Raw genomic sequence first — 23,393 nt, forward strand, 5'->3', positions numbered from 1 at the left:
AATGCCGGTTCTTCTAGGATCATGGTTCTTTCTAGATTGGATCGGACGCCGCACTCTCTACCTCGCCGGACTCACAGGAATGTTCGTGACCTTGGCTGTGATCGGCGCCTTGGGAGCTTGCAAGCAAGGGAGCGGTGTCAGCTGGGCTATCGGATGCCTACTGCTCGTACTAGCGCTAATATACGATATCACTGTTGGCCCGGTTTGCTTCGCCATTGTTTCGGAGGTGCCTGCCACTCGCTTGAAGATGATGTCCATGGGAATCACCCGTAACTTCTACAATTTGGTTAGATACTACCAACCTCAATGAATGGCTCAAGTTACTGACGATGTTGGGTTAGTTTTTCATCATCACTAACATCCTCGTTCCTCGGATGATCAGCGCGCAGTCTTGGAACTGGGGTGCTAAGGCCGGATTCTTTTGGGCTGGATCATGCGTGATATTGGCTACGTGGACATATTTCCGCCTTCATGGTGAGTTGACCTTCCCTCATCGTGAATGTACATGACTTAATGAAGAAACGCAGAAACTGCCGGAAGGTCATTCGCCGAGATCGATCTTCTCTTCGAGCATCAAGTCCCCGCTCGGGACTTCGCAAAGACAGACGTCAGTCAATTCTCATTTGAGTTAGACAATGTTAAGGAAGTTCAAACAGAGCAAGTTGAGAGTGTCTGAAGACTGTCTGAAAGGCTCGAAAGAGTTGAATCGCCAGTACCTGGCTCAACGCCTGTGGACGGATAAACCAACATGGAAATTCTAAGGTTCAAGTTGTGTCTGACGTGTTAGATAGTGTTGGCGTTTCATAGACCTGCACCAAGACCGGAATAGGAGGGAAAGAAAATATTAGTTACAGTAGAGGTAAAGAATGATCAGTAATATACATGATTCTTGTCCAGAAGATACATCGCTCGGGCGTTGGGATCGGTCTCCGCTCAAAAGTGAAAACCAATGGCCGGTGGCCGTCGATACTCAACGCTCCAATCCCCATCATCAGTCATGCGTGAGGAGGCTCCAGTCTGCGCCTCACCATATCGAACCTTCATCCAGCCAACCTCATCCAACGTACAGCCGTACACTGGCTCGTGTCCATCGCCTGGCCCCCCTCCTGCAGCCAACTCTTCGGGGTCCCACTCTGGGGGCCACCTCCCATTGATCAGAATGACAAATCCAGTGGTATTATACGCTTCCAAGTCCTCGGTCGGTATATCCAGCACAGACTGTAACGCCTCCTCGTCAACCATGATACACAGCCGATATCGGGCCGAGTACGCGCACTCTGCACGTTTATATGGCACCCCTTGCTCCGTCTCGCAAGCCACCCTCGCCCACTCCTTGAAAGCGTCCCGTATTTGATCAGGCGTGGCCCCGTCAAAGCGGCGCGCGTCTTCCATCACAACAGGCCGAAAGGAATCCAACATGTCGAGTCCATCGTCGCTTTCCAGTTCTGTGCGGACACTGCCCATGAACCGATCAAGGAATTTCGTCCAGTCCGCGTCGCTCTTGTAGGTGGTTCGGTACATGGTGATACCCCAGTAACGGAACCCGTCCGTCTCCAGATTTCTCTCAATGAGGTCAGCCATGTTCTCGCACATTGGACGCCATGGGGTTCTCTTGGAGTCTTCGATGACCATGGTTGCTGATGTGGACGAAAATGGCCGAGGTAGTGATTCCCCCCTGACCCGGGGAAATCGTTGAGTCCTTGGCTTAGTGCCCGGATATGGTATTTTCTCTAACTGTGAGGCAGAGACGGCTTGTCTAGTGTAGCACGTAGATAAAGATGCAATGCTAGAGAGTGTTCTTGTAGGGGTGCTGAATGGGTTTGTTGAGCTTCCGAGAAATACTCGGGAAGAGAATGAGAACGACATTGAATCATCCGTAGCTTGCCGAGGAATTTAAAGAATTAAATCCAGATATAGAGACCGGGAAATCGCGATTCGAATCCACGCTTGTGCGCTAGCCACTTACATACTGTGATACTTGGCGCGTTTGATGTCCTGGCCTTGGAGCCTCTCATATTCTAGTTGTAATTACTTTGCCCCACGTCGTTTCCGGAAGTACGGAAGCTGTATATCCGAACGGCATATCCGATCGTCGCTGTTTGATTGCGGGAACAAGATGGCCATAACTTAATTTCGAAGTGAAGTGAATGCGGGGAAATGCTCTTTATTTCATCTTTTCTCAAGATCTCCACTGTGAAAGGTGAATAGTCGTCTTCGAAGGGTCATGGATACATACAAAATACGGCCAAGTGTGCACGTGTGAGACAAGACCACTGGCATTGCAAATCCCTCAGGATACAATAGCATACCTTAAGCCTCATCAAAAAGGCGTACCCGTGATTCAACAGCCGTTTACATGTCCCATGTACCGGCTGCGAGCGGAGCGAAAGGCGGGGTATGGGGTACGGCGCCGGCTTCTAGCGCCAAGCTCTGGGGCCTCGTTCTCTTCAACTTCCAGCACCCTATCAATATCAGCATGGCCACAACGAAACACTGGCTTCTGTTCAACTGCTCATGAGATATAATTCACAGCAGCCATAACTGTCTCTCATCCACCACGCTCCAGGCAGCTGAATGGTCTCAATTCAGCCACATTCTGCCCACTTCGCGACAGAGCATATGCACCATCAGCTTTCTCACGATAGGACCACAGTGTCGCATCCTTGTGACGCTGAGCAGAGAGTGCCTTGATGTCTGGAGACCAGAGTAACGAGGTAGGCAATCGGCCTAAGAAGCCCCAACAGCGTAATTTCCAATGCAGAATCTGTACGCGAAGCTTCACCAAAAGCGAACATTTGCTCCGTCACGTTCGATCACACACAAAAGAGAAGCCATTTAAATGTCCCGATTGCGGCAACCGTTACAGCAGACAGTAAGGCAAGCCATGAGTAAGCGCATATTTGTGTAGCTGACATTTTCCTCAATGAAGTGATATCTTGATACGACATCGACGTGACGTGCGCTGTAAGGTTCCCGCCAATGCTAGCGAGCCAGCGACTGAATTCAATGAGCCGACACCGATCGTCAATACACCGGCAACCAGACCTGACATCACTGCGCCAAGATTAGGCCCAAGGAGCCCAGTCTCCCAGCAAACAGATAACACACATATTTTTGATTTTAATTTGCCCAGAATTGAAGTTTGTCCACAAGCCCCAATTGGTCATAAAAATGCGCCAGAGCCAAGAATAGAACAAATTTGTCCAAGCGATCTGGGACCAACTTTTCCACCCGGTCCAAATATGATGAATGATGACTTTGCAGCATGGATATTCGGCTCGGAACTCTACTGTGGTGAATATGGAATGGACGTTTGTCTATCGGGCTCTGATTTGATGGCAGAAGAGACAAATGGGGATATGATGGATCCAGAGCTCTTACAACTTCAGCATGTGAGCTCTTTGTGGTTTACTAACGTCTGGAAGCCATTGTCGAGCGAGACCCCCCATTCAGTCACTGAAGGCCCGATGCAAGGTGGAAGTGCAACACTCGATGAACAGTATCGGCAGAGCATACGAAAAAAGCTACATATTTCTTCATATGAGCCCACAATACCCTCGGCAGATACGTTGAATATGTGTATCCACTATTATTTTATCAAGACACAACCGGTGTTTCCGATCGTTCATCGGGCCACTTTCACGCCATGCAAAGCAAAGGCGAATATCATAGTCGTGATGTGCGCCTTTGGGATTCTATTCACTGGCTCTGATCATGGTTTGCAGCAGGGCCTTCATTTTTTCGGACGAATACAAAAGGCTTCACTACAAACCTGGGAGAATTCTGTGGGCAAAAGTCGAGAGATGATAGTCTCAATAATTTACGGTGCATCACTGGCCCAAGTATTTGGAATGCTATCAGGTAGCGCAAAAACACTGCTCAATGTCGACGCGTTCCATGGACCACCAATAGCATGGGCTAGGAATTTGAAACTTGACCAACCAACGGTCGAGATCCTCATTGAGCCCGACATAGAAGGCACGCTACTCGAGGAACGGTGGCGAAGCTGGGCCCGTCGTCAAGAGATCATTCGCGTGATACATGCGCTATACATCGTTGACGCCGAACTTTCCAGCCTTTTACACCATGAGCCCATACAAAACTTTGAATCCTACACTTTCTCCCCCACATGCTCAGAGGCTGTGTTTATGGCGCCGAACTCCATCGACTGGAAGAATAAACACCTAGCAGAGACTCACCAACTAAGGGGCCAGTCATGCTCGTTTGATGGTCGAATTCTGTTATCTGACCCGGATAGCCTTCGGAAAATCCCCGTACATAGCCGATTTACTGCCTATGCCGTGCTAGAAGGTATCAGCATGCGAGTCATTTCATCGCGAAAATCCTTCATTCAGCAAGTCTCAGCCAGGGCGTTTGATCAATTCCTCACTGCATTTTATACCCGATTCCTGGACCGTCGAGAACAGCAACCAAGACATGACCCCCTTCAATTGGATATTCTGTGGCATCTTGTGTACATGGAAACATCTGCAGACTTCAACCTCCTGGAAAAGGCCATCGGTCGTGAAGGCTCACGGCTAGACCCGGCCGAGCTTTCAACCATCATTGCCTGGGCAACTTCTCAAGATGCCGATCGATCAATACTCCATGCATCAATGATTCAGAAACATGTTCAAGCCATGAGTGTTGTCTCAGAATTTGCGATTCACGTTCCTCGCGCCCTCTTCTGGGCAGGTCTAGCGCTTATCTGCTATATGCGCTTTGGGTCCAAACCTTATACTTCACCGCACTCTTCGCCTCCAACCAGCCATCGGTTCCCAGAGTTTGCCTTGCTTGCCATGGATGACTTGATGCCTATTACTGGGATAGGTGAGCATGGCTTTGATGGTGCTTTCTCCCAAAAAACCCTCCTCTTCTCAATTATTGACCTACTTGACCGCATTGGGCACTGGGAGCTTGCTCGCAAATTTGCTAGTATCCTAAGGGCTGCCACTGTGTTTGTATCCGATAATCATGATATCCGAGTTTAGCAATCTTTTGTCTTATTTCTATAAACAGAAATACAATTTCGACTCGTATATATTGTCACCAATAGAAGGACTATCGGGTATTTAATTCAGATCTAGAAGAATTAAACAAACTTGCTCCCGTTCAAGCTCCATGTCATCAATCTAGTCTCGGAAAATTCTCGGAGACCAGAAAGGGCATTATTGCGCCCCCATCCACTTCCTTTAACGCCTCCAATTGGGAAGGTAGCTAAGTGTGTGAGTTAGCGACCGTGCAAATCCATCCAAGAGAGTTTACTTACGCTCGTCATGCGGTGTCATATTGTTGGTATGAACTTGACCAAAATCAAGTTCCTGTGTCATCATCCAAGCTCGATTGAAGTCTTTGGTGTGTATGGCAGCATTCAGGCCATATTTGCTATCATTGGCCAGTTCAACTGCGTGTTGATCATCGCGAGCAATAAACAACGCAGCGGAAGGGCCGAATGACTCTTCATTCCAAAGGAGCATGTCTTTTGTGAGACCCAGCAGGATTGTTGGGTGGAGCTTGGCAGGGCCCATCATGTCTGGCTTGCCCACAAGGAAAGTCGCTCCCTTCTCCTTTGCATCGAGGAGCTTTTCTTGGCATGATTCAACAATCCGGGGGCTGACACCATCGGTGATGGTGAATGATTCTGCCTCTTTGATCAGAAGCTGTTGGAATTCCGCAGCAACGCTCTCAAGGACGACGATCCGCTCTGTCGAGAAGCAAAGCTGTCCGTGATGAAGAAAAGCTATTATAGCTGTCAATATACTGCTCATAAATTCACCGCAGCTGAAGAAATGAGATCGCATACCTCCAGCAATACAACGTTTAGCAGCAGCAGCTAGATCCGCATCATCGAGCACAATGGCGGGTCCCTTTCCACCCAGCTCCATGAATATCGGCTTGAGGTGCTTCGCACAGACCTGGCCAACAATCCGTCCTACTGTTGCACTTCCAACAAATTCGACCTTGCGAATAGCGGGGTGCGCAATAACAGCCTCGGTCACCTCGGCAGCCTTCTCTCTGCTCGCCTGGATCACATTTACGACACCTTTGGGAAGACCCGCCTCTTCAAAGATTTTGACGAGCAAATGATGCAGCTTAGGACAATTTTCTGAGGCTTTGAACACCACGGAACATCCAGCTGCAACAGCGGTCGCAATGTTCCTCGCACCCAGAATGATGGGTGAGTTCCAGCTAAGACTCTGCGTTAGCGGCACAATATTACGGAGAGAATTAGTGATAAATACGGAGCAATGACTAAAACTGGTCCAATAGGCACTGTAAAAGCGAGCGGCAAGATACCAGATGACTCGCTCTGTGGTATCTCACCCTTCAACGAGGTAATACAGGCAGCAGTTTCTTGAATCAAGCCAATGGCCAGCTGGACATTTTTCTTGCCCCATAGCTCGGCCGCACTGGTTTCCGCAACTTGAGTAGCAATTAGCTCGTCTGCGTGACTTTGAAGTAAATCGGCGTATCTCAATAGGAGATCCCGGCGATCTTTGGCAGAAGTCTTTTTCCAAGTCTTGAAAGCCACGGCCGCAGCATCGGCTGCGGCTTCGGCGGTTTCAGCGTTGGCGGACTCGGCGAGGTACACGTCTTTTTTTGCGCGTAGCTATAGACTGGGAATCTGTCGTTTGGTGATCCGGCTGTTTCCACGCCCCCAATGAGCAAGGGGACAATGGGAAGATTTTCAGTGGGTTGAGACATGTTAAAAAGTGGATTGTTATCTCGGGTTAGGGATCTTGATTTCTAAGTGATATCGAATTCAAGTTCTTTTGAGTCAAATTATCTGTATCTTAGCTCTGTAAGTATACGTCCAGTGATTGGGGGAGAGACCGGAAAAGCCGGTAGCGTGGGGCCAAGCGACGTCTGGAAGGGCGACGTGGGACGCTGGGTTGGTGGAGCTCGCGGGGACGATGTATTGTCTTCGTGGGTCCTTGTCACGTCGTTATGGAAAGCCGGGGCCCCATGCTACGGTTCAGTGGAGACCTCGGGAGGTCTGGGGACGTAAACTATCTGATAGAGTCTAGTGTCTATCAACCAAAATGTTGACTGAATGGGAATAATATGCCTCAGATATAATCTTAAGTATAACCTCATCTCCGATCCGTATCACCACGCTGCAAACTTGAGCATTGCCCTAGTCTCTCTTCTTTTACATTTTACATTCTTCTATATCCCGAACAGGAGGTTTGAGATGGATTCCTGGACGTTTCACACCATTCGCCATGGTGACCCCGAATACGAAAAAGCACGATGCGCCGCAGTCTGGAATGGTCGAGTTCCAGATCGATACCCCGAACTGATCACTTACTATGAAAATGATACCCACGTTCAAGCAATCGTCCGTTACGCGAAGGAAAAGAAAATGAGCATCGGAACCAAGTCAGGAGGCCATTCCTGGACAGCCTCCTTTCTTCGCGATGGGGGTATCATGGTCGACCTTGCGAAAATGAACAACTTCACATTTGACGTGAAAGCCCGTACTGCAATTGCTCAACCTGCAGTGTATGGTTCGGACCTCAATGCTGCCCTTGTTCCGCACAACCTCATGTTTCCTGGTGGACATTGTCCGACTGTTGGACTGGGAGGCTTTCTGCTACAGGGAGGCTTCGGGTGGAACTCTCGCAAATGGGGTGTCGCATGCGAAAGTGTCATGGCGATAGACGTGGTCACAGCGGATGGACAGCTTATCCGTGCAAGCCCAACTGAGAACTCTGACTACTATTGGGCTAGTCGTGGTGCTGGGTGTGGATACTTTGGTCTTGTCACGCGCTTCTATCTTAAGCTATACACTCTTCCTTAGGGAATCATGACTGCACGGTATATCTTCGAAACAACCCACCTGGACGAGGTTCTTGCTGCTATCGATGCTGTCTCAGAGTCAGTTTCCCCGGATCTTGAAATCGGGCTTTTTGTCGCGCGCGATCAGGATGGTATCATGGGTCGACCGACACTTGCAATCACGGCTGATGCGCTTTCCGACACGGAAGAAGAGGCTTGGACCGCTCTCGATCTTCTACATGACCTACCCGTGATGAAGAAAGCCATCAAGTCAGCTCCATTTGTTAGTTGCACGTTGCGAGAAATGCTTAAGCGATTCGATGATATTCTCGACAACCGCGGAAGACGATACGAAGCCAATAACCTCTGGACGGATCTACCTGTCATAGATCTGCTCCCCAATTTCCACAAGATTATTGAGGCGCTTCCTTCGGCGCCCTCCCATCTCTACATGATGTGGTGGCTCCCGGTTAAACGTCGTCCGGAGATGGCGTTCTCTATGCAGGCGCGTCTATATGTCGCTCTCTATGCGATCTCTACGGATCCGGGACAGGATACTAAGAATTCCAGTTATGTGATTTCTTCTTTGGAGGAGATGGGACATCTGCGAAAAGGAATTCAACTCGCCGATGAGAACCTACCGGGTCACCCTGGAAAGTTTATGCGTACGCAGAACTATGTCAGGTTGAAAAAGTTGCGCCAAAAATACGATCCAGAAGGTCGGTTCTATAGCTATATTCGAGTACCACGCGAGTTCGAAGCTGCTGAGCTGCTCTCTCTTCACTGTGAATGAGAATCCAGTCCTATCCATATAGATACAGACAATCGAGTCTGTTGTAACTTAGTTGGTTTTGAACAGTGAAATTGGTGCCACAACAACAGTTCCTTCCAACATGCATTATATTCTGATGATTTTAGTTGGAGCCGACAACATTTACTGGCCATTCCATCAGAGCTAATAAATCTTTATCACCGACCTCAGCCACAAGGACATTAATCTTCATGATCTCAGCACCAAAATTCTTCCCGAGATACCAGAGATCATCCAGTAACACAAGCAGCAAATATAGATGGGCAAGAATGGTAAAAGACAGACCAGTGAGCACTTCCGGTCTATTATTAGAATCAAGTGAAGAGATGAAAGTTTCCTGGACAAGGTGTGGCCACGATGTAATAGCTGCGTCCTCCATTTCGATTTGGATGTCGCGATCAGATGAAATTGCTTCGATATGTTGAAGCTCAAGCACGTATATGACTCGCATATACATCTGCTCAACGACATCAATTGCTTGATTTTGTGCTGCAAATAAGTCACCAAGTTGATGAGAATCATCTGACTCAGGGCCAAGACAATCACCGACCTCAAGCATCGTTGCTTCCAGGGTATTCAAAAATTCTTTGAGACTTGAAATTGCTTGACGTGCTCCCAGCGCGAATACGGAAAGATTTTCCGATCGTGTATAACCTTGTGATGCAGTTGTGGGCACATGATCTGGACCGAGTAGCTTCCAGTCTTCGTTGGCATTGTTAAATAACAAGAGTGGTCTCAATCGACCCAATTTGAGCGTCCTCCAAGAGTGCCGCGCAATGGAGCTGGCGCCGCGCAGAAGTCGGAGCCATTCTAAACGAGGCCCACCAAAGCGATGAGAGGGGTCCGGGAAGATGCATTCCCTATAGGATTTTTGTGATACCTGTGTAGAAGGATCTAAATTCTCAATCCGCAGCGAGCCGAATGCAAAGGCGACGATCAACATTGATCCAGCAAATAACACCTCCGCGCTAGTTTCTTCAATAGCATTCAATTTCTCTTGGAGACCCTGTAGTCCCTTTTGGTGATGCTCAACTAAATGTTGAAGCCTAACAGCATCCGATGTATCAGGCATTTGATGGTCCGGTTTTTGAGTCGTCAAGATATCCAAACCAGCCAGTGCCAGAAGTAAATGCATGAGAAAAGCGTTTTTGGAAGCCAATTCAGGAATCACACGTTCCCATACCGGAATTTTGCGGGGTTGTAGAGTTAGATTCTTAGAGGTATACAAGATGTAGTGCTGTAGAAGGTTCAGGTCATGCATGTTCATATCTCTGGCGCCGAGATTGGAATCGGCTACCCGGGATTCAGGCACATTGAAATCTAGCGGATAGATGGCACCCTCGGGGATGCTTGGCGGCGCCCTCGGTTCAACTGTATCATGGCGCATTAGAGGGCGACGGGTTCGAAGCTGTCTTCGTGCCTGGTCACGTGTTTCTTGTGGGTGTGGAAAGGTGCATTCATCTCCCCTGACGGAGCAGGCACCACAGATTGGTCGTTCTTCGTCACACTGTCGCTATCAGTCCTTGTTGACGGGAGCGGTATTGTTCTCGAGGTACCTTGACACGGCGATTCTTGCACGGGAAGCAGCCATTTCTTGATTTGGTGTGGCTGATCCGATGCTTCGGACGCCTAGGCACATTCGACATTGGACAGCAAGGTTGGGCCCTTTGGATGCTTGACCTGGCGTAATCGATACTCTTACATGTGCAATAGGTGTTTTCGCATGGTATGATGCGAGGCAATGGCCAAGGAATTCGATTGCGCCCGGGGTTTGTGAAGAATGTAAGCCGAGGTGATGTGGCTGGAAAGTGCGGGTCCAGCTGGTTGAAGTTCTACCGCGGCTCTGTCTCTAATTTGTCCATGGTACTACTATCTTCGAGATACCTATTTAATGCATCAATTTTTTTTCGAATATTCCTTGTCACTGTGTCCTTTCTGTATAGGAGCGGAGGGAGACAATACTTTATCTTGTAGCTGATAAGGTTCGATCGTAGCCAGCTATTGTCAGTTCTCACTTAGTTACTATGAAGATATATCACTTCCAAAAGGTATTTATACGGTCTATTGATAAGCAGACATTTAGCTCGCCATGCTCAAAAAGAATGCTAGAACAGGTAGAGATAAACGAGGAAAATCTATCCCAGAGTCGTTCAAAATCCGGGATTCTAGGGCAAGGGTCCCCTGTGTACAGATCCTTCCTCCGTCGCCACAAGTTGAAGCTCGCTATCTCTCTTCCTACCCTGGGCTATGAAGCAACCTGGATAAACAATGATCAACACTATGCCAGTTAACGACATGAGACACGCGTCAAAAATATACAAGAGATACTCTCTTCGCATAATGAATCCATTGTTCCCTTCAACAAACTCGACGACTCGAAATACCGATCGCACTAGAATGAGAAGACATGCGATATAAAGCACCCACATCACAGCCTCCCATGTCATACGTGTTTCGGGGCCATTCGACTGTGCGCTTGAGACATGGATGTACCGTGGCTGCTTCCTGAGACGCCAGTGGAACACGGCGGAGACGATAACGAAGAATCCAAAGAAGAGCAGCTGAACCACTAGGCCCCCAACGACAATGTTGGCTCCAGTGTTCATAGCGGAGGTTGATCCAGCTGCCATATAGCCACCACCTGTTGACAGTCAATACCTCGATCAATGGATACAGCAAAGACCAAGCGCCTGGGATGTCATACCTCCACATTGCAAAAGAAAAGATATTACATCGCCGATAACAAATATTTTCGTAAGAAAGCGAACGGGAACGATAGATTGGTCTTCGGCGCCGAGGTTGACCACAATCCGACCGAGTGTCATGTATATAGAAGCAGCGAAAAGTGGGGGAGCGACCAGAATGAGCATGGTTTGAACGATGTATGGCCCAAGCGCCATTGTATCAAAGTGAGAGAAGATGCGAGCAATATAACCGGCGCATTCAACTGTTCCCGTGTTAGTTATTTGAAGGTGAATCGGAAGCTTGGATCTCACATAACAAGCCCACAATGAAGGGGATGAAGAAGTAGGTGCGATTTTGAATCAGTCGAACCAAGTGAAGGATAGAAAGAATAAGGAAAATTCCAGCAAATATTGCGGCTGCTGGGATGGATGGTGTATACCGATAAAGAGCGAAATCGATTCCGCCATCACTACTGGTGGAAGACATGGTAGACGACTTGGAGAAGTGAAAAGAGGGACAATTAGATATTGAATTTGAGATTATTGCAGCGAGTGGTCTTATATTTCATTAGTGTCCACACTTTCATCCGCGGTGAAAATTGAATATATACGAGAATGCGAGAATCCCAGAGTGCGAGAATACGAGAATGCGAGAATGCGAGTGCTAAGAACAACCTTATTTGCCGCAGTGGGGCCGATGCAGGGCAGATGCACCATGGATCTCCAAAAATATCTTCTACCTTGAACAATCCACTTCATGCCATTACAGAGCCTCCAAACGTGGAAAAAGCCTTTTTCAGCAAACCCTAGATTCAAGTCGGATGTTGGAAAATCTAAGTGGATACACACGGCGCATTTCTAGGGGGCCTGCTCAGCCACTCTGAAAATGTACTCTACGTCACGCCTGCAAACCTTACAACGGGGCAGACTCACATTTTTAAGCTATTTCGCTATCATACTGTCCTTTTTAGCTCACCAAAGTGCTATACGCAGTGACATCGAACTGCATGGCCACACAGATGCCGTCATTTGGATTAGCTTCAGCGCGGACGGTCTATTAGTCGCGTCTATAAAATAAGGGAAACGTCAGGTAGCGTTATATAAGCAAAAATAGCAGAAAATTCCGGTAAAATTGAAGGATAAATAAAGAACTTAAAGAGCACGTAAGGACGCTGTTATCTAATAGAATGTTATAATGTTGCCTGTTGTTTTTCTTAATCCGATTTCTTGGTGCTCACAGAAAATGGACAAAAAGCAGCGACCCCCTGATGATTTTGGGAAAAGTAGCTGGGAACCTAGAGTCCAGCTTCCTTGTCTGTTCCTTCTGGCTCTTGTCGGCCAGCTGCAACTGTAGTGTTTCCTGATAGCTGATTTTGGAATCTGGAAAGAATGTTTCCATAAACCACATGAAAGTGCCAACCAAGAACACAATGATTCGTGCAAAAATTGGATTGGTTGGCTGAATCCGATGCACTTTCAGTGTTTGCGGAAGACTGAGAGTGATCGGAATAGACCGTCCTAGTGATCGAAGTGCAGAAGGGAAGAAGCGATCGGCGAACTGATCAAATAGTGCCTCTGCAATCATATGACCTTTTTCGGTTGTTGCCATGTGTTTGTTTTCAAAGCCTTCATAGTATTTGTACATGCCATCCCAACCTCGTGGAAAGTCTTCATGGGCTGAGAGGGGCTTCCACTCTTCAAGGGGCCTGTGTGGAACCTCGACTAAGAAGAGGTGAGCCATCTCTTTCCAGAAGATATGGGCTGCAAACATTTGCTTTTCGGTAAAGCCAGGAAGTGCAGTCTTAAACGAAGACGGTATACTGAGATTGCCGTGAAGCAGAGAACGTATGTGAAATCGGACGTATGCGAGAAATTACCGGGATATTTCTTAGCGTAGTATGCATGTCGCTTGTTGATCGTATCCACGGATTTCCGGGTTTCTGGATGGTGCGGTCCATGATACCACCAGACAGAATTATGGTATTGCGTCTCGTAGACGCGATCTGTCGCATGGTGAAGTACTTTTCCTCCATCATTACGCCATACTGCCTCGGATCCCCACTCCGAAGCAATGAAATGCGAGAACGTAGTGGCATAAATGAGATTTTGGATGAAATCACCACCCCCAGTGTATTCAATAGACAGTCTCCAGATTTTCACGTAGTCTTTGTATGGAGCGGACGACTCAATTGTCTTTTTCACCCACTTATAAGGCTTCTTTTCAGCCTCGGTTTCAAAAGCCATTGTAAGTATAAAGTACAAGTCTCAGTAGGATATAAGGTGAGATGAGGTATGATGAGGGATCGAGGGTATTCGGAAGAAAGTGGAAAAGTAGAGATGAAGGCTTAAATGCCACAAGATGATCTGCTTGGCTTTCAGGTTTATATGGCTACCAGGCTGGGTGATTAACCAGTTTAATGAGAGGGTTTGACTAAGCGGAATATCTAAGCCGTCGCCGATCAAGGCATTTCGATGGACATGTGGCCTGGGGCTGGCTACGAGTCTCTAAGCGGAAGCGGGCAGACAATCCTTATGGTGACGAGGTTATGCATACTTTCCTGGAAAAGGACGCACAGCCACTGAAGCCTGGTGAGAAGGTGGAAATGGATTTCAATATTCAACAGGCTGCTACCCTGTTTCGTCAGGGCGAGACTATTCGGGTTGTTGTCCAAGGTAGAGACTTCAATGATTATAGCCCCAATTGCGAAGTGCCACGGGCTGGGACTGGTTGCAATGTTGGTCAACATACCGTCTTCATGGAAGGTACTTTTTGTTGAATTGCCAATCGTCCCATTTAAATACAGCTGATTGCTATATCTATGAATGAAATGTGGAGAATTGCTTGAGAACAGTTCCCAGGGGCTCTATCTTATCAGCTTGCGGGGTTCAACGTGTAGCCATGAATGTCGGTTCCAATGACCGACCGCGTTCCGGAATAAATTACACACATCCTTCCTTTAGCGATTGTCTAGCAAAAGCGCATCATTGACAGTTTTTACATCATGAAGCTGTATGTGCAAAATGTACATAATATACCGCTTACGTGTGGGGCAACGAGCATGACTCAACTTGGGATACCCCGCGGCTACACCTACCGAATGGTCGGATGCCCATACCGACGCTGAAGACATCTATCTCCGATATCGCGACTCACAATTCTAATCGCATTCCTGTTTCAATTGCTATAACTCACATTAAACTTCACGTACATACGCTCGTACATTCACGTATACGCAAAGACAACATCCTTCACCATGGCAGCAGAAAAGACACTCGCATTCATTGGATGCGGTAGGTGACACTCTATCCCAATCGCAGACCAGGATCGACCGACTGACAAAAACCAGGAAACATGGGAGGCGCAATTCTCAATGGAGTTCTCGACGCTGCATTCAAATCTTCCGGCTCGGAGCAACAATCGCGACCAATTTCGAAATTCATAGCGTGCACCAAGAGTGCAGGATCTGCCGAACGTATTCAAGCAGCCCTTCCAGAAGAATTTAAATCTTACGTGAAAGTGGTCTCATCGAAAATTGTTGAGAGCATGCAAGAAGGCAACGTCGTTGTTCTTGGATTCAAGCCATTCATGGCTGATGACGTTCTCAGTATGAAGGGCGTAAAGGAGGCACTTGTTGGCAAGCTTGTGATCAGCCTATTAGCCGGACAGACACCGCAAAACCTCGCTCAAATTATTGAGAATTCAGATTCCAGATCAATGACGCCTCCGGTGGTGGTTCAGGTCATTCCGAATATGGGTGCAGAGTTCCGCCAGTCAATGACCATTATTCGAACACCTGAGACTCCACTCCTAACTGAGATGAAAGATACAGTGGAATGGATCTTCAACCAGGTTGGCTGGATTAAGTACCTCCCTGAAAACCAAATGGACGTGGGCTCTGTGCTTGTAGGCGCAGCTTTGGCGACCCTGACGGTGCCGATCGAAGGAATTCTGGATGGCTGCGTGGCTGAAGGTATTAAGCGTCCTGATGCGATGGAAATGGTCTTGCGGGGTATTCGGGGATTATCAGCTGCACTAGAGGCAGGCATACACCCTGCTGTTCTGCGCGAAAGTATTTCCTCTCCACGGGGATGTACGATTCAAGCACTTCTGTCGCTTGAGAGGGCCGGGAGCAGGGCTGACTACGCCGACGCAATTATCAAGGGAACTCAACATTTGAAGAAATGAGTTAAAGTGTAAAGGTTCATGCAGATAGTTAAAAGTTAAGATATTTGAGAGACTAAAATGGACCAAGGAGAATACAACCAGTGTATAGAGATGACGATGCGCCCCCAGGGCGGTTTAAATGACATCAAGATTCCGAGGTTTTCACGCGAAATAAATCCAAATAATGTTTGGTTGAGCCTATCCCCATATGTCACCGTCATCCTTGACCAAATCATCCTCATTCAAGGCTTGAAGGTTGGTTCCTCGCTCTTCGCGCTTCCGTTGACGTCTAGTCACGGTTCTTCCTGGCGTGAACGGGGTTACGGGAGTAAAAGGCATGTAAGGGCTGTAAGGGGTGGGCATGCCAGTGATGGGCCCGTTCTTTTTGGCGGGCCGTTCTAAGAAGGTCGTCTTCGTTGCTGGCGCACTCTGTTGGGGATAGGCCTGGCGGAATGGCAACGACGATGATGACGACGGAGAATGTGCAGAAGTAGCCAGACTCAGTGGAGCAGGAGCACGCGCACGGGTGGTCGGAGGGGCCATGACCGGTCCGATTGCTGGTGCTGCCCGGGGGGCAATTGGAGGGGGTCCTGGGGTATAGAATCGTGGAGACATCGGGGGATGTTCTTGGCCATAGGACTGACTCGCTTGGGCATTTGGCGAGGGCAAAGGAGATGAAATCCCCAACTTTCGGATGGGAAACTTTGGAGACTTCAGCTTTCCCGCATCGAGATCGGAAGAGGTGGCTGATTTCGAGCTGAATAACTTGGACAGTCGATTGGAATATTTGGGGGATTTTGGTGGTACCGGTGGTGCTGAAACAGAAACTTGTGAAGCTGCACGATCGGTAAAGGGATTGCTGTACTGGCTGTCTGGAGATGGAGCCAGCGAATCCGAATCCCTCAAAGAAGCCACATTGATGCCAGCTGCCTTCTGCGCATCGTGTTCCATGACCGCTGCGTATAATCTTTCCATCTCATCCTCGGCCCTCTGCCGATCGGACGCAACAACAGACTCATCCACAGTGACCATACTGCCGTTGATTGACGGTTGTGAAGGTCGGCCTGCTCTAGGAATGCTGCCCCAAGAAGTAAAGGCACTTGACCTGGTCGGACTAGGAAGGTTCTGTGTGACTGGAGTAATAGGACTTGGATCGATGCTGACTGGAGGCCTCACTGGCTTCAGCATCTCCATCTGCAACGAATACTGGGATGACTGAACGGTCCGACGCAGTCGCCGCCCAACGAACAAGACCAAGGCTAGAAGAAAAGCAACAAATACCACGTAGGATGCAACGATGCTCCCAATCTGAATGGCTAGTAGAGGTTTATCGAGAGCAGGACGGGCTTCCGCACTTCTTGGGATCTGGAGATGTGCTTCTACCGCGGCCACTGGACTAATATGCACAACCACGAGAAAAACCAGAAAAGGGGAGAACGAGGAAACCGGAGGAGTCATCGCCAGTTCCTGTGACGGGGAAGTGCAGCGGGGAAAAGAAAAAGGGCACAATTTTAAGTGCCGGTGCAGTCAGATCGACATGTCGCCGCGTGGGAATGGCGAATCTGAAGTGAGCGAGGATCACATCGTGAGGAAGTGATGGGGCGGCAGGAGAGGGGCATGAAACTTTGTGAGCCATCGGGTGTGACGAGGTGAAGAGCAGTTTCGGGCCTGCAGGTGAAACTGCAATGAGATACAACCTGTCGTTGGTCGTCAATACGCGCTGTCATGCGTGATTGTCACTCGGTGGGGACCAATCAGCGGTCATAGATGAGTGTGATTGGAAGTGATCAAGTGTGGATCAGCAGTCTCCACTACGGTCTTGGCACCATTCAGCGGGAGTATACTTCCATAAGTTGTATACAGACTCTAGGATCCACGCTTGTCAACAAGATAACTAATGGCAGCTTCACGTTTACATCAACATAGAAAGGCTGCTCCTTCCTCTTGTACAGTCCTTGCGCTGCGTTCCTTCCAATGTTCCTCACACCATCAAATCTCAACATGGCTCTCCTCTCTTGCGTTAATTTCATACGCCTCCACATATTCTCATCATTCAAATCTACTTCATTCAAATGGGCCATAACATATCATCAATCAATGGTGTCAAGTCCGACAACTTCTATGAGCAGGGCAATGGGATCAATGAAATCTGGGTGGACGACCTCGAAGTGATCTCACGATTGCCGTTCGGCGATTCAGACCTGGGTCAAGCCGGTTGGCCTGCAGGCAACTGGCCGAAAATCCCGTGGCATCAGTTCATAATTCCACTCAAACGTGATCTCAACTCCACCAGCAACGTCAAAAGGGTCAACGTTTCCAACAACACCCTTACGATGACAGAAACCGTTGCTTGCTGCCCATGTCTTAAAACCTATCCGGAGATCGGGTACTTCGGGATTTACAAGAACTGGAACCCATCCGCTGCTGTAAATTTTGGGAATGCTATGATGGCTTTTGGCTTCGTTGTGCTAGGATCTCTCCTCTTTTTGCTCCAATGGAATGAGGTTCTCATGGACTTGCATGGATTTATGCCGGATAACGCTGCCGTCAGTGCAGCAATCAGCAAGCCTCCCATCCGCGCTCAAAGTTGGCATTCCCTGAAGCCGTGGCTTTGGCGGCGTTGCTTGTGCAGACTCTTCATGCTTGTGCTTGGCACCGTTCTTGTGCTGTGTGGACTTCCAGGCAGTATGCTAGCCGTGAAAGATCAATCAGGTCCCGAAGTTCACTTCGAAAATCATAAGTGGGCTGTCATCACGATCACGACATATATCAGCTTTCAGCTTCTCATGAACATGCTTCTATTTCGCTTATGGGGCTCAAAAGTGAGGAAGGATACGGATATTTCGCGGAATCTTGAGCAGAATCAGAATTCTGCTTTCCCTATGAGAAATCTAACTTCGGACAACCCCAGGGTGACTTTTATTCAAATCAGAGAGATTGAGGAGCCCACAGCTGGAGATGCTTGAAAACAACCCTACATAATGAGGACTTTATTGTCTGACGCGTCGAGTCCTTTTTGTGGTAATACTGTCTGACTTTTCTGTTGTTGAGGAGGATAGGGCCTGGCTGTGGCGATATCTCCTAATGCTCCTCGGTGATACCCATATTCGAAAGAGGCACAGAACATGTACACTATTCTTATTTCTTTCCAGTCAATGGAGCTTCTGTTGCTATATTACACTTCGGTTTTCGTGGCCGAGACATATCCTTCCTAGGTATATTTGTATAATGCCACATCTAATCACTTTTCCTCTTTAGAAAAGAGATCCCGCCACATTTCCTTCCAGCCGTAAGCTTTATTTTTGTCTTCTTCATACACGCGCACCGAAGGCCCAGGGCCAAGCGACCCGAATGCGCTGACTGAGGCCCTAACGGGCGAGCTTGGCGCACGAGCTCGCTCTGTTGCTCGTCGTCTAATCTCTTCGGCCAGTTGAGGTGCGACATCCGCAAAACAAGATTTCAACTCGCGGTCGAGATTTGTATACGGCTTTTGAGCAGAGCGAGGAGCTTGAAGATTGTAGGAGCGTGTGATATTGTTCAGCTGTTTGACAGCGAGCTCATGGTAAGATCTTTCGTTGTCCATGTATTGTGGGTCTCGCAACGGAGGCACATGAGGAAGTTCCTCTTTCTTGTTGCTCGGTTTAGATTCAGCATCAACCTTCGAAACAATGCGGCCATCGTTTGTTATTTCCGATACCACAGTCTCATCTGAGCTTGTGGCACTGCTGTCTTGAAGTGCGGCTTCCAGCTTCGCCTTTTCTGATAAACGCACCTCGGCAGCAGCGTAAGCTCTTGCTCGCTGCATCTGGGCTTCCAAGGACCCGCCCTGGCTAGCAATGAGTCTGGAGGCGTGTCTCCTCCACTCGGTCCGTAGACGCTGCCGGAAGCGGCTTATTTCCATAGCAAGTTCCTGCTGCTTTTCGATCCACGGTGGAACAATTTCTTGCTTCTGAATAATCTTGTTCATGAAATATTCCGTGGTGTCGATGAAAGCACTATTAGCATTATGATCCGTCTCGGTATTGACGCCTTTCCCACGACGGATCTTTTCAAACTGCCCTCGCCGTATTGCATCTTCTATCCGTTCGTTCGCCAGTGAAGAAAGGCCCTGGACAGATATGGGCATGGACATCGCGCCGGGCATTAAATTTTCGCGCATCTCATTGCGGATGCCTTCGCGTTCTTCTTCTGTTAAGCCGGGGCCTTTACTCAATGCATAGTTGGACGTCCGTTCCTTCGCCCTGGCGATACGGACCCCGGGAGAGAGCTTCGGCTTCGGGGCAGGCTGAAGATTGATCGGTCGGGGGATTTGGTAGGGGGTTCGTATCGGTTTGCTGGCGTCATCCAGCATTCTAAGTGCTGAGTCTTCTAAACTTTCAATTCCTGTCCATGCAGGCGCTGCTGCAGTCTCTCGTGTGCCTTGGCCTGCGCTAGCCTAGAATGCAAATTAGTCGCCGCATACTTAGCGGTGGGTCAAGTTGTGGCCATACGGGCATGTCAAGGATGGAGTGGGCAATGGGATTTTCGCTTCTGAAAGATGCCGCCTTCACTCGCTCTTCCAATTGTTGCTTTAGGTCCTCTGAGAATCCCGCCTGCTCAATGTTGCGGCGTGCTGAGCTCCCGCCTTCGAGCAGAGCATCCTCTGCCATCTGGGACAAGCGACGTGCCATAGCACCCTCCTCCTTGTCTTCATCTTTATCCCCTGTATCATCGTGGCTTTTCGTTTTCGTTGAGGCAGAAGAGGTGGTGTGTCTACATAGCTGCGCCGGAAACCGTTTGGATGCGGGAGTTACCGTGATTCGCGATGCACATAGCGTCGATCCGAGTTGGGATCTCAAGATATGCTTTCCGGGCATAGCCATCAATAGCGAATAAAGGACCAAATACCTGTACAAATACAGCACAGAAAGACAAGATATTCAATCCAAGTTCGTAAGAAGTGGCAACCCCATCTTCCAAGTTGACGGCGGATCTGCTTATGTCATCAACTTCCGCGGAGTCGAAACTTCCTGTGATTTTGTTGCTGCTCCGTCGCCGGTGTCAGCTTCCCGATCGTTGTCCACGAACCACCTCGCGGCATCTCAATACCTCTCAGCGCGAGCGTCCTCGTCCCATCCTTCATCATGGCTCCCAAGAATGTCACCACCCGCCTTAACCCGCTCCGTTTGAACACCATCAACCACCTCCGTGTTCGCCGGCCGAACCAGAACGAGCAGAACACTTGCGTGACTGTTATGTCCTCGATGTTGAGTATGTTTCATCGCCTACCATTTGAATCGAGCCATTTTTCCCATATCGAATATCGCGCCTCTCCCACAGCCCGTTGCCAATGCGATCGCATATCCCCACAACTTGAATGAACCCGACTGCTAACAACCCCCTCTCATAGACTGCTGGGCTTCGCACGGATACGGCTCCGATGGATGCGCGGCCCTCGAGGCTCAATTGCGCAAGTGCATGGACCAACCGGTACGATCCTTTTACCAGCCCTCCCGATTTCAAATTCTAGATGCAGATCCGTATCCACAGAGCACACTTACTGACCCTATATTTCAAATCCAGAAACCACAAGAGAAGAAGAAGAACACCGTCAACTACCACCTGATGAGAATGTACCCCAAGGTCGTCGGACCCCGCAAGAAGGACGGTGTGCTGGGCTAAATTGCCGCGACAACCGTTCAATGGAGTTTTTGGGATGTTTTTGCGATGAATCCTGCAAGGGCGAAGACTTTGATGTGCACTTCATACGTGTATTTCTGGACTTGGACTCCTTGGATATTGCATGGGAGTTGGTTCGTTTTTTAATCGCACATTTGTATAGTATATAACTACGTCGAGTATGGCATAGCTTTTGAAAATTGATTGTATCATTACTATAGATGTCCTACGTCGATCTATGGGTTTCTACTGAGTCAAACAGCATGGAACTTGAGAATTAGCTTCTCCGCCTTGGGGTGCACGGTATAGGCATCTATGGCTTCGATGTCGGTATCATCAACGATCGTGGTGCGGAAATTGGAGTAGATGGCAGCTGCCACCAATTTCGTTTCTAATATTCTCGTTAGCTTCATTTTATGGATTATCACAGGGTATGCGATATGTTACCTTGCAAGGCGAGATTGCTGCCCACGCACATCCGTCCACCACTTCCAAATGCCCAGAACCAGCGGCGCCTTTCTTCGAGCTCGGCGACCGAGTTCTCTTCCTTCAGCCACCGTTTCGGCTCCCATGATTCTGGGTTGGGAAAGACCTCCGGATTGCGATGTAATGAGTACGCTTGTGCATTGACCCGCGTGTTCGCTGGGATATTATCATACCCCGCCAACGTGCAAGACGGCGCGGGCGTCACTCGCGGCTGGATGCCCGGGATCGGGGCATGAAGACGCAGTGTCTCAGTAACAATAGCTTCCAGAAGAGGCAGGGAGTCAATTGATTTCGCCGAGGGCAACTCGTTGGACTTAGGGAATGAGATTGGTGGGTCGAGAGTCATCAGTTCTTCACGCAGCTTCTCTTGAATCTCCGGGTGCCTTGACATTTGCCAGAACAAATATGTCAAACCCACGGCGCTAGTTTCAAAGCCGGCTGTAAGTTGATCGTACATCTCACAGGCAATCTCATTCCGCTGCTCGACAGGATCTGGTTTGGAAAAACCTGCTTTCAACGCCTGCTTATCGAGACCCTGTTTCAGCTGCTTATATACAATAGGTTCAAACGCTGGATCTGTTGAGTCGATTGAGTCACCAGCTTTGGCGCAGAGATCCAGAGCCCAGGCGTCGAGCCTTGCGTTGGCGGAGTCGCAGTATTTCGGGATAATCCGTAGGCCAATACACTTCATCCACGGAGCCAAATTGGGAGCTTCTTGGTGGTAGAACTCGAATGGCTTGCGGCATAGATACAGGTGTAGCCACTGCTTGCGGAATGCGTGGTCTTGTAAATGGTTTGTCCCGTTCCGTAGACCGAAGAGGTATCCCGAGACAAAGTCGAGAGTAAGTCCCATGTTCAGATCATGAACATCCATGGTTTCATCAGCATCCACTGACTCCTGGATGATTGGCAGGAGACGATCAAAGATTACGGCATCGGAGACTATGCTTAGATGAGGAGATGATTGCAGCGTAGACTTGGAGTAGATGTTGGACATCATCCTCTTCCGAGTGGAGTGGGTCTTGGTGCCGACCATTGTGAACATGCTCACGGTGCTGAGTTCCAGTGTTATTTCTTATCATCTCTTCAGTGGTATTGAAGTAAACTCACTCAAGTGATCCAAAGACACGAGGATACCACTCATGCTTCTCATATCCACCAGTATACACAGACTTGATACCTCCATCAACGCAGTTAACAGAAATCTCCGACGGTCCAAGCCGGACAATCGGACCAAGTCTTTCGTGTGCAGCTTGGATAGTCCGGTTATTTCGCATTCGAAAGCGTTTCCAAAGCATCCATACTGGCGAAATGGGTACACTCCAATGCGCATTGGGGATCTTGGCAAGTGGCGAAACAAAGGCCGGGTAGATAATTCCTTTATATAGCACGACGCCCACGATAAAGCCGGCCACCAGAGACGTGAGTGATATCGCCATTATGATAGTCCTCAAAGCACCCAGTGTAAGACAAGTGGTATAGGTTTCACCCCGCGCTCGTGCGATCTTGTGGTTCTTTTCGGTGGGAACCCACGGGCACTTATCTCTTTCCGCGGGATCCTCGGTTTAGGTAATTGAATCCTACACCCCGCGCGTGGATAGTCACTGCCGGATAAGGGATGAGGTAAAAGATACTTTGCCGATGGAGTGGGACTGTGGCTTTTGCAGTAGGATTGGATGTCCAACCAGATTGTGGATATTACTTTCTCTCCCCACAGGAGGCAGATAAATGTGCGATAAGGACTAAGAAACCCATGACATAACAGGCGATTAGATCTCTTGGATATGAGCTTCTACTTCCGAAAGCA

At 48.7% G+C, this 23,393-nt stretch overlaps 14 protein-coding genes across 14 annotated transcripts; 6 read left to right on the forward strand and 8 right to left on the reverse strand.

The window, feature by feature from the left end:
* Nucleotide 1: 1 nt before the first annotated feature.
* N7484_009998 (general substrate transporter) lies at nt 2–676 on the forward strand (the record flags this gene model as incomplete). The annotated part of the gene is made up of 3 exons (XM_057120385.1): nt 2–286; nt 342–474; nt 528–676. The coding sequence occupies 3 exons, from the start codon at nt 2–4 to the stop codon at nt 674–676; spliced, it is 567 nt and encodes a 188-aa protein (XP_056969940.1).
* Nucleotides 677–933: 257 nt separating this feature from the next.
* Nucleotides 934–1,632, reverse strand: N7484_009999 (uncharacterized protein; the record flags this gene model as incomplete). The annotated part of the gene is made up of 1 exon (XM_057120386.1): nt 934–1,632. One exon carries the CDS (start codon nt 1,630–1,632, stop codon nt 934–936), a length of 699 nt encoding a protein of 232 aa, XP_056969941.1.
* Nucleotides 1,633–3,245: 1,613 nt separating this feature from the next.
* Nucleotides 3,246–4,991, forward strand: N7484_010000 (uncharacterized protein; the record flags this gene model as incomplete). Its single annotated transcript, XM_057120387.1, has 1 exon — nt 3,246–4,991. One exon carries the CDS (start codon nt 3,246–3,248, stop codon nt 4,989–4,991), a length of 1,746 nt encoding a protein of 581 aa, XP_056969942.1.
* A 101-nt stretch (nt 4,992–5,092) lies between these two features.
* Nucleotides 5,093–6,592, reverse strand: N7484_010001 (ALDH-like protein; the record flags this gene model as incomplete). The annotated part of the gene is made up of 4 exons (XM_057120388.1): nt 5,093–5,217; nt 5,270–5,740; nt 5,804–6,189; nt 6,243–6,592. Coding segments are annotated over 4 exons (1,332 nt in total), but the record flags the coding sequence as incomplete, so codon positions are not given.
* Nucleotides 6,593–7,195: 603 nt separating this feature from the next.
* On the forward strand, nt 7,196–8,575 carry N7484_010002 (FAD-binding oxidoreductase; the record flags this gene model as incomplete). Its single annotated transcript, XM_057120389.1, has 2 exons — nt 7,196–7,765; nt 7,805–8,575. The coding sequence occupies 2 exons, from the start codon at nt 7,196–7,198 to the stop codon at nt 8,573–8,575; spliced, it is 1,341 nt and encodes a 446-aa protein (XP_056969944.1).
* Nucleotides 8,576–8,696: 121 nt separating this feature from the next.
* On the reverse strand, nt 8,697–10,239 carry N7484_010003 (Zn(II)2Cys6 transcription factor domain-containing protein; the record flags this gene model as incomplete). Its single annotated transcript, XM_057120390.1, has 2 exons — nt 8,697–10,106; nt 10,150–10,239. The coding sequence occupies 2 exons, from the start codon at nt 10,237–10,239 to the stop codon at nt 8,697–8,699; spliced, it is 1,500 nt and encodes a 499-aa protein (XP_056969945.1).
* A 519-nt stretch (nt 10,240–10,758) lies between these two features.
* N7484_010004 (RTA1 domain-containing protein) lies at nt 10,759–11,773 on the reverse strand (the record flags this gene model as incomplete). Its single annotated transcript, XM_057120391.1, has 3 exons — nt 10,759–11,234; nt 11,298–11,540; nt 11,590–11,773. Coding segments are annotated over 3 exons (903 nt in total), but the record flags the coding sequence as incomplete, so codon positions are not given.
* Nucleotides 11,774–12,999: 1,226 nt separating this feature from the next.
* Nucleotides 13,000–13,521, reverse strand: N7484_010005 (uncharacterized protein; the record flags this gene model as incomplete). Its single annotated transcript, XM_057120392.1, has 1 exon — nt 13,000–13,521. The coding sequence occupies one exon, from the start codon at nt 13,519–13,521 to the stop codon at nt 13,000–13,002; it is 522 nt and encodes a 173-aa protein (XP_056969947.1).
* A 1,010-nt stretch (nt 13,522–14,531) lies between these two features.
* Nucleotides 14,532–15,463, forward strand: N7484_010006 (pyrroline-5-carboxylate reductase; the record flags this gene model as incomplete). Its single annotated transcript, XM_057120393.1, has 2 exons — nt 14,532–14,568; nt 14,625–15,463. The coding sequence occupies 2 exons, from the start codon at nt 14,532–14,534 to the stop codon at nt 15,461–15,463; spliced, it is 876 nt and encodes a 291-aa protein (XP_056969948.1).
* Nucleotides 15,464–15,640: 177 nt separating this feature from the next.
* On the reverse strand, nt 15,641–16,900 carry N7484_010007 (uncharacterized protein; the record flags this gene model as incomplete). The annotated part of the gene is made up of 1 exon (XM_057120394.1): nt 15,641–16,900. One exon carries the CDS (start codon nt 16,898–16,900, stop codon nt 15,641–15,643), a length of 1,260 nt encoding a protein of 419 aa, XP_056969949.1.
* Nucleotides 16,901–17,514: 614 nt separating this feature from the next.
* N7484_010008 (uncharacterized protein) lies at nt 17,515–18,408 on the forward strand (the record flags this gene model as incomplete). The annotated part of the gene is made up of 2 exons (XM_057120395.1): nt 17,515–18,028; nt 18,125–18,408. 2 exons carry the CDS (start codon nt 17,515–17,517, stop codon nt 18,406–18,408), a joined length of 798 nt encoding a protein of 265 aa, XP_056969950.1.
* Nucleotides 18,409–18,683: 275 nt separating this feature from the next.
* On the reverse strand, nt 18,684–20,298 carry N7484_010009 (DnaJ family domain-containing protein; the record flags this gene model as incomplete). Its single annotated transcript, XM_057120396.1, has 2 exons — nt 18,684–19,877; nt 19,933–20,298. The coding sequence occupies 2 exons, from the start codon at nt 20,296–20,298 to the stop codon at nt 18,684–18,686; spliced, it is 1,560 nt and encodes a 519-aa protein (XP_056969951.1).
* Nucleotides 20,299–20,565: 267 nt separating this feature from the next.
* On the forward strand, nt 20,566–21,103 carry N7484_010010 (mitochondrial 37S ribosomal protein mS37; the record flags this gene model as incomplete). Its single annotated transcript, XM_057120397.1, has 3 exons — nt 20,566–20,692; nt 20,832–20,911; nt 21,005–21,103. 3 exons carry the CDS (start codon nt 20,566–20,568, stop codon nt 21,101–21,103), a joined length of 306 nt encoding a protein of 101 aa, XP_056969952.1.
* Nucleotides 21,104–21,354: 251 nt separating this feature from the next.
* Nucleotides 21,355–23,025, reverse strand: N7484_010011 (cytochrome P450; the record flags this gene model as incomplete). Its single annotated transcript, XM_057120398.1, has 3 exons — nt 21,355–21,491; nt 21,548–22,641; nt 22,697–23,025. The coding sequence occupies 3 exons, from the start codon at nt 23,023–23,025 to the stop codon at nt 21,355–21,357; spliced, it is 1,560 nt and encodes a 519-aa protein (XP_056969953.1).
* Nucleotides 23,026–23,393: the final 368 nt, after the last annotated feature.

Source organism: Penicillium longicatenatum (assembly GCF_028827895.1).
Source record: "Penicillium longicatenatum strain IBT 33135 chromosome Unknown contig_6_segment0_segment0, whole genome shotgun sequence".
In the NCBI taxonomy this organism is placed as follows: domain Eukaryota; kingdom Fungi; phylum Ascomycota; class Eurotiomycetes; order Eurotiales; family Aspergillaceae; genus Penicillium; species Penicillium longicatenatum.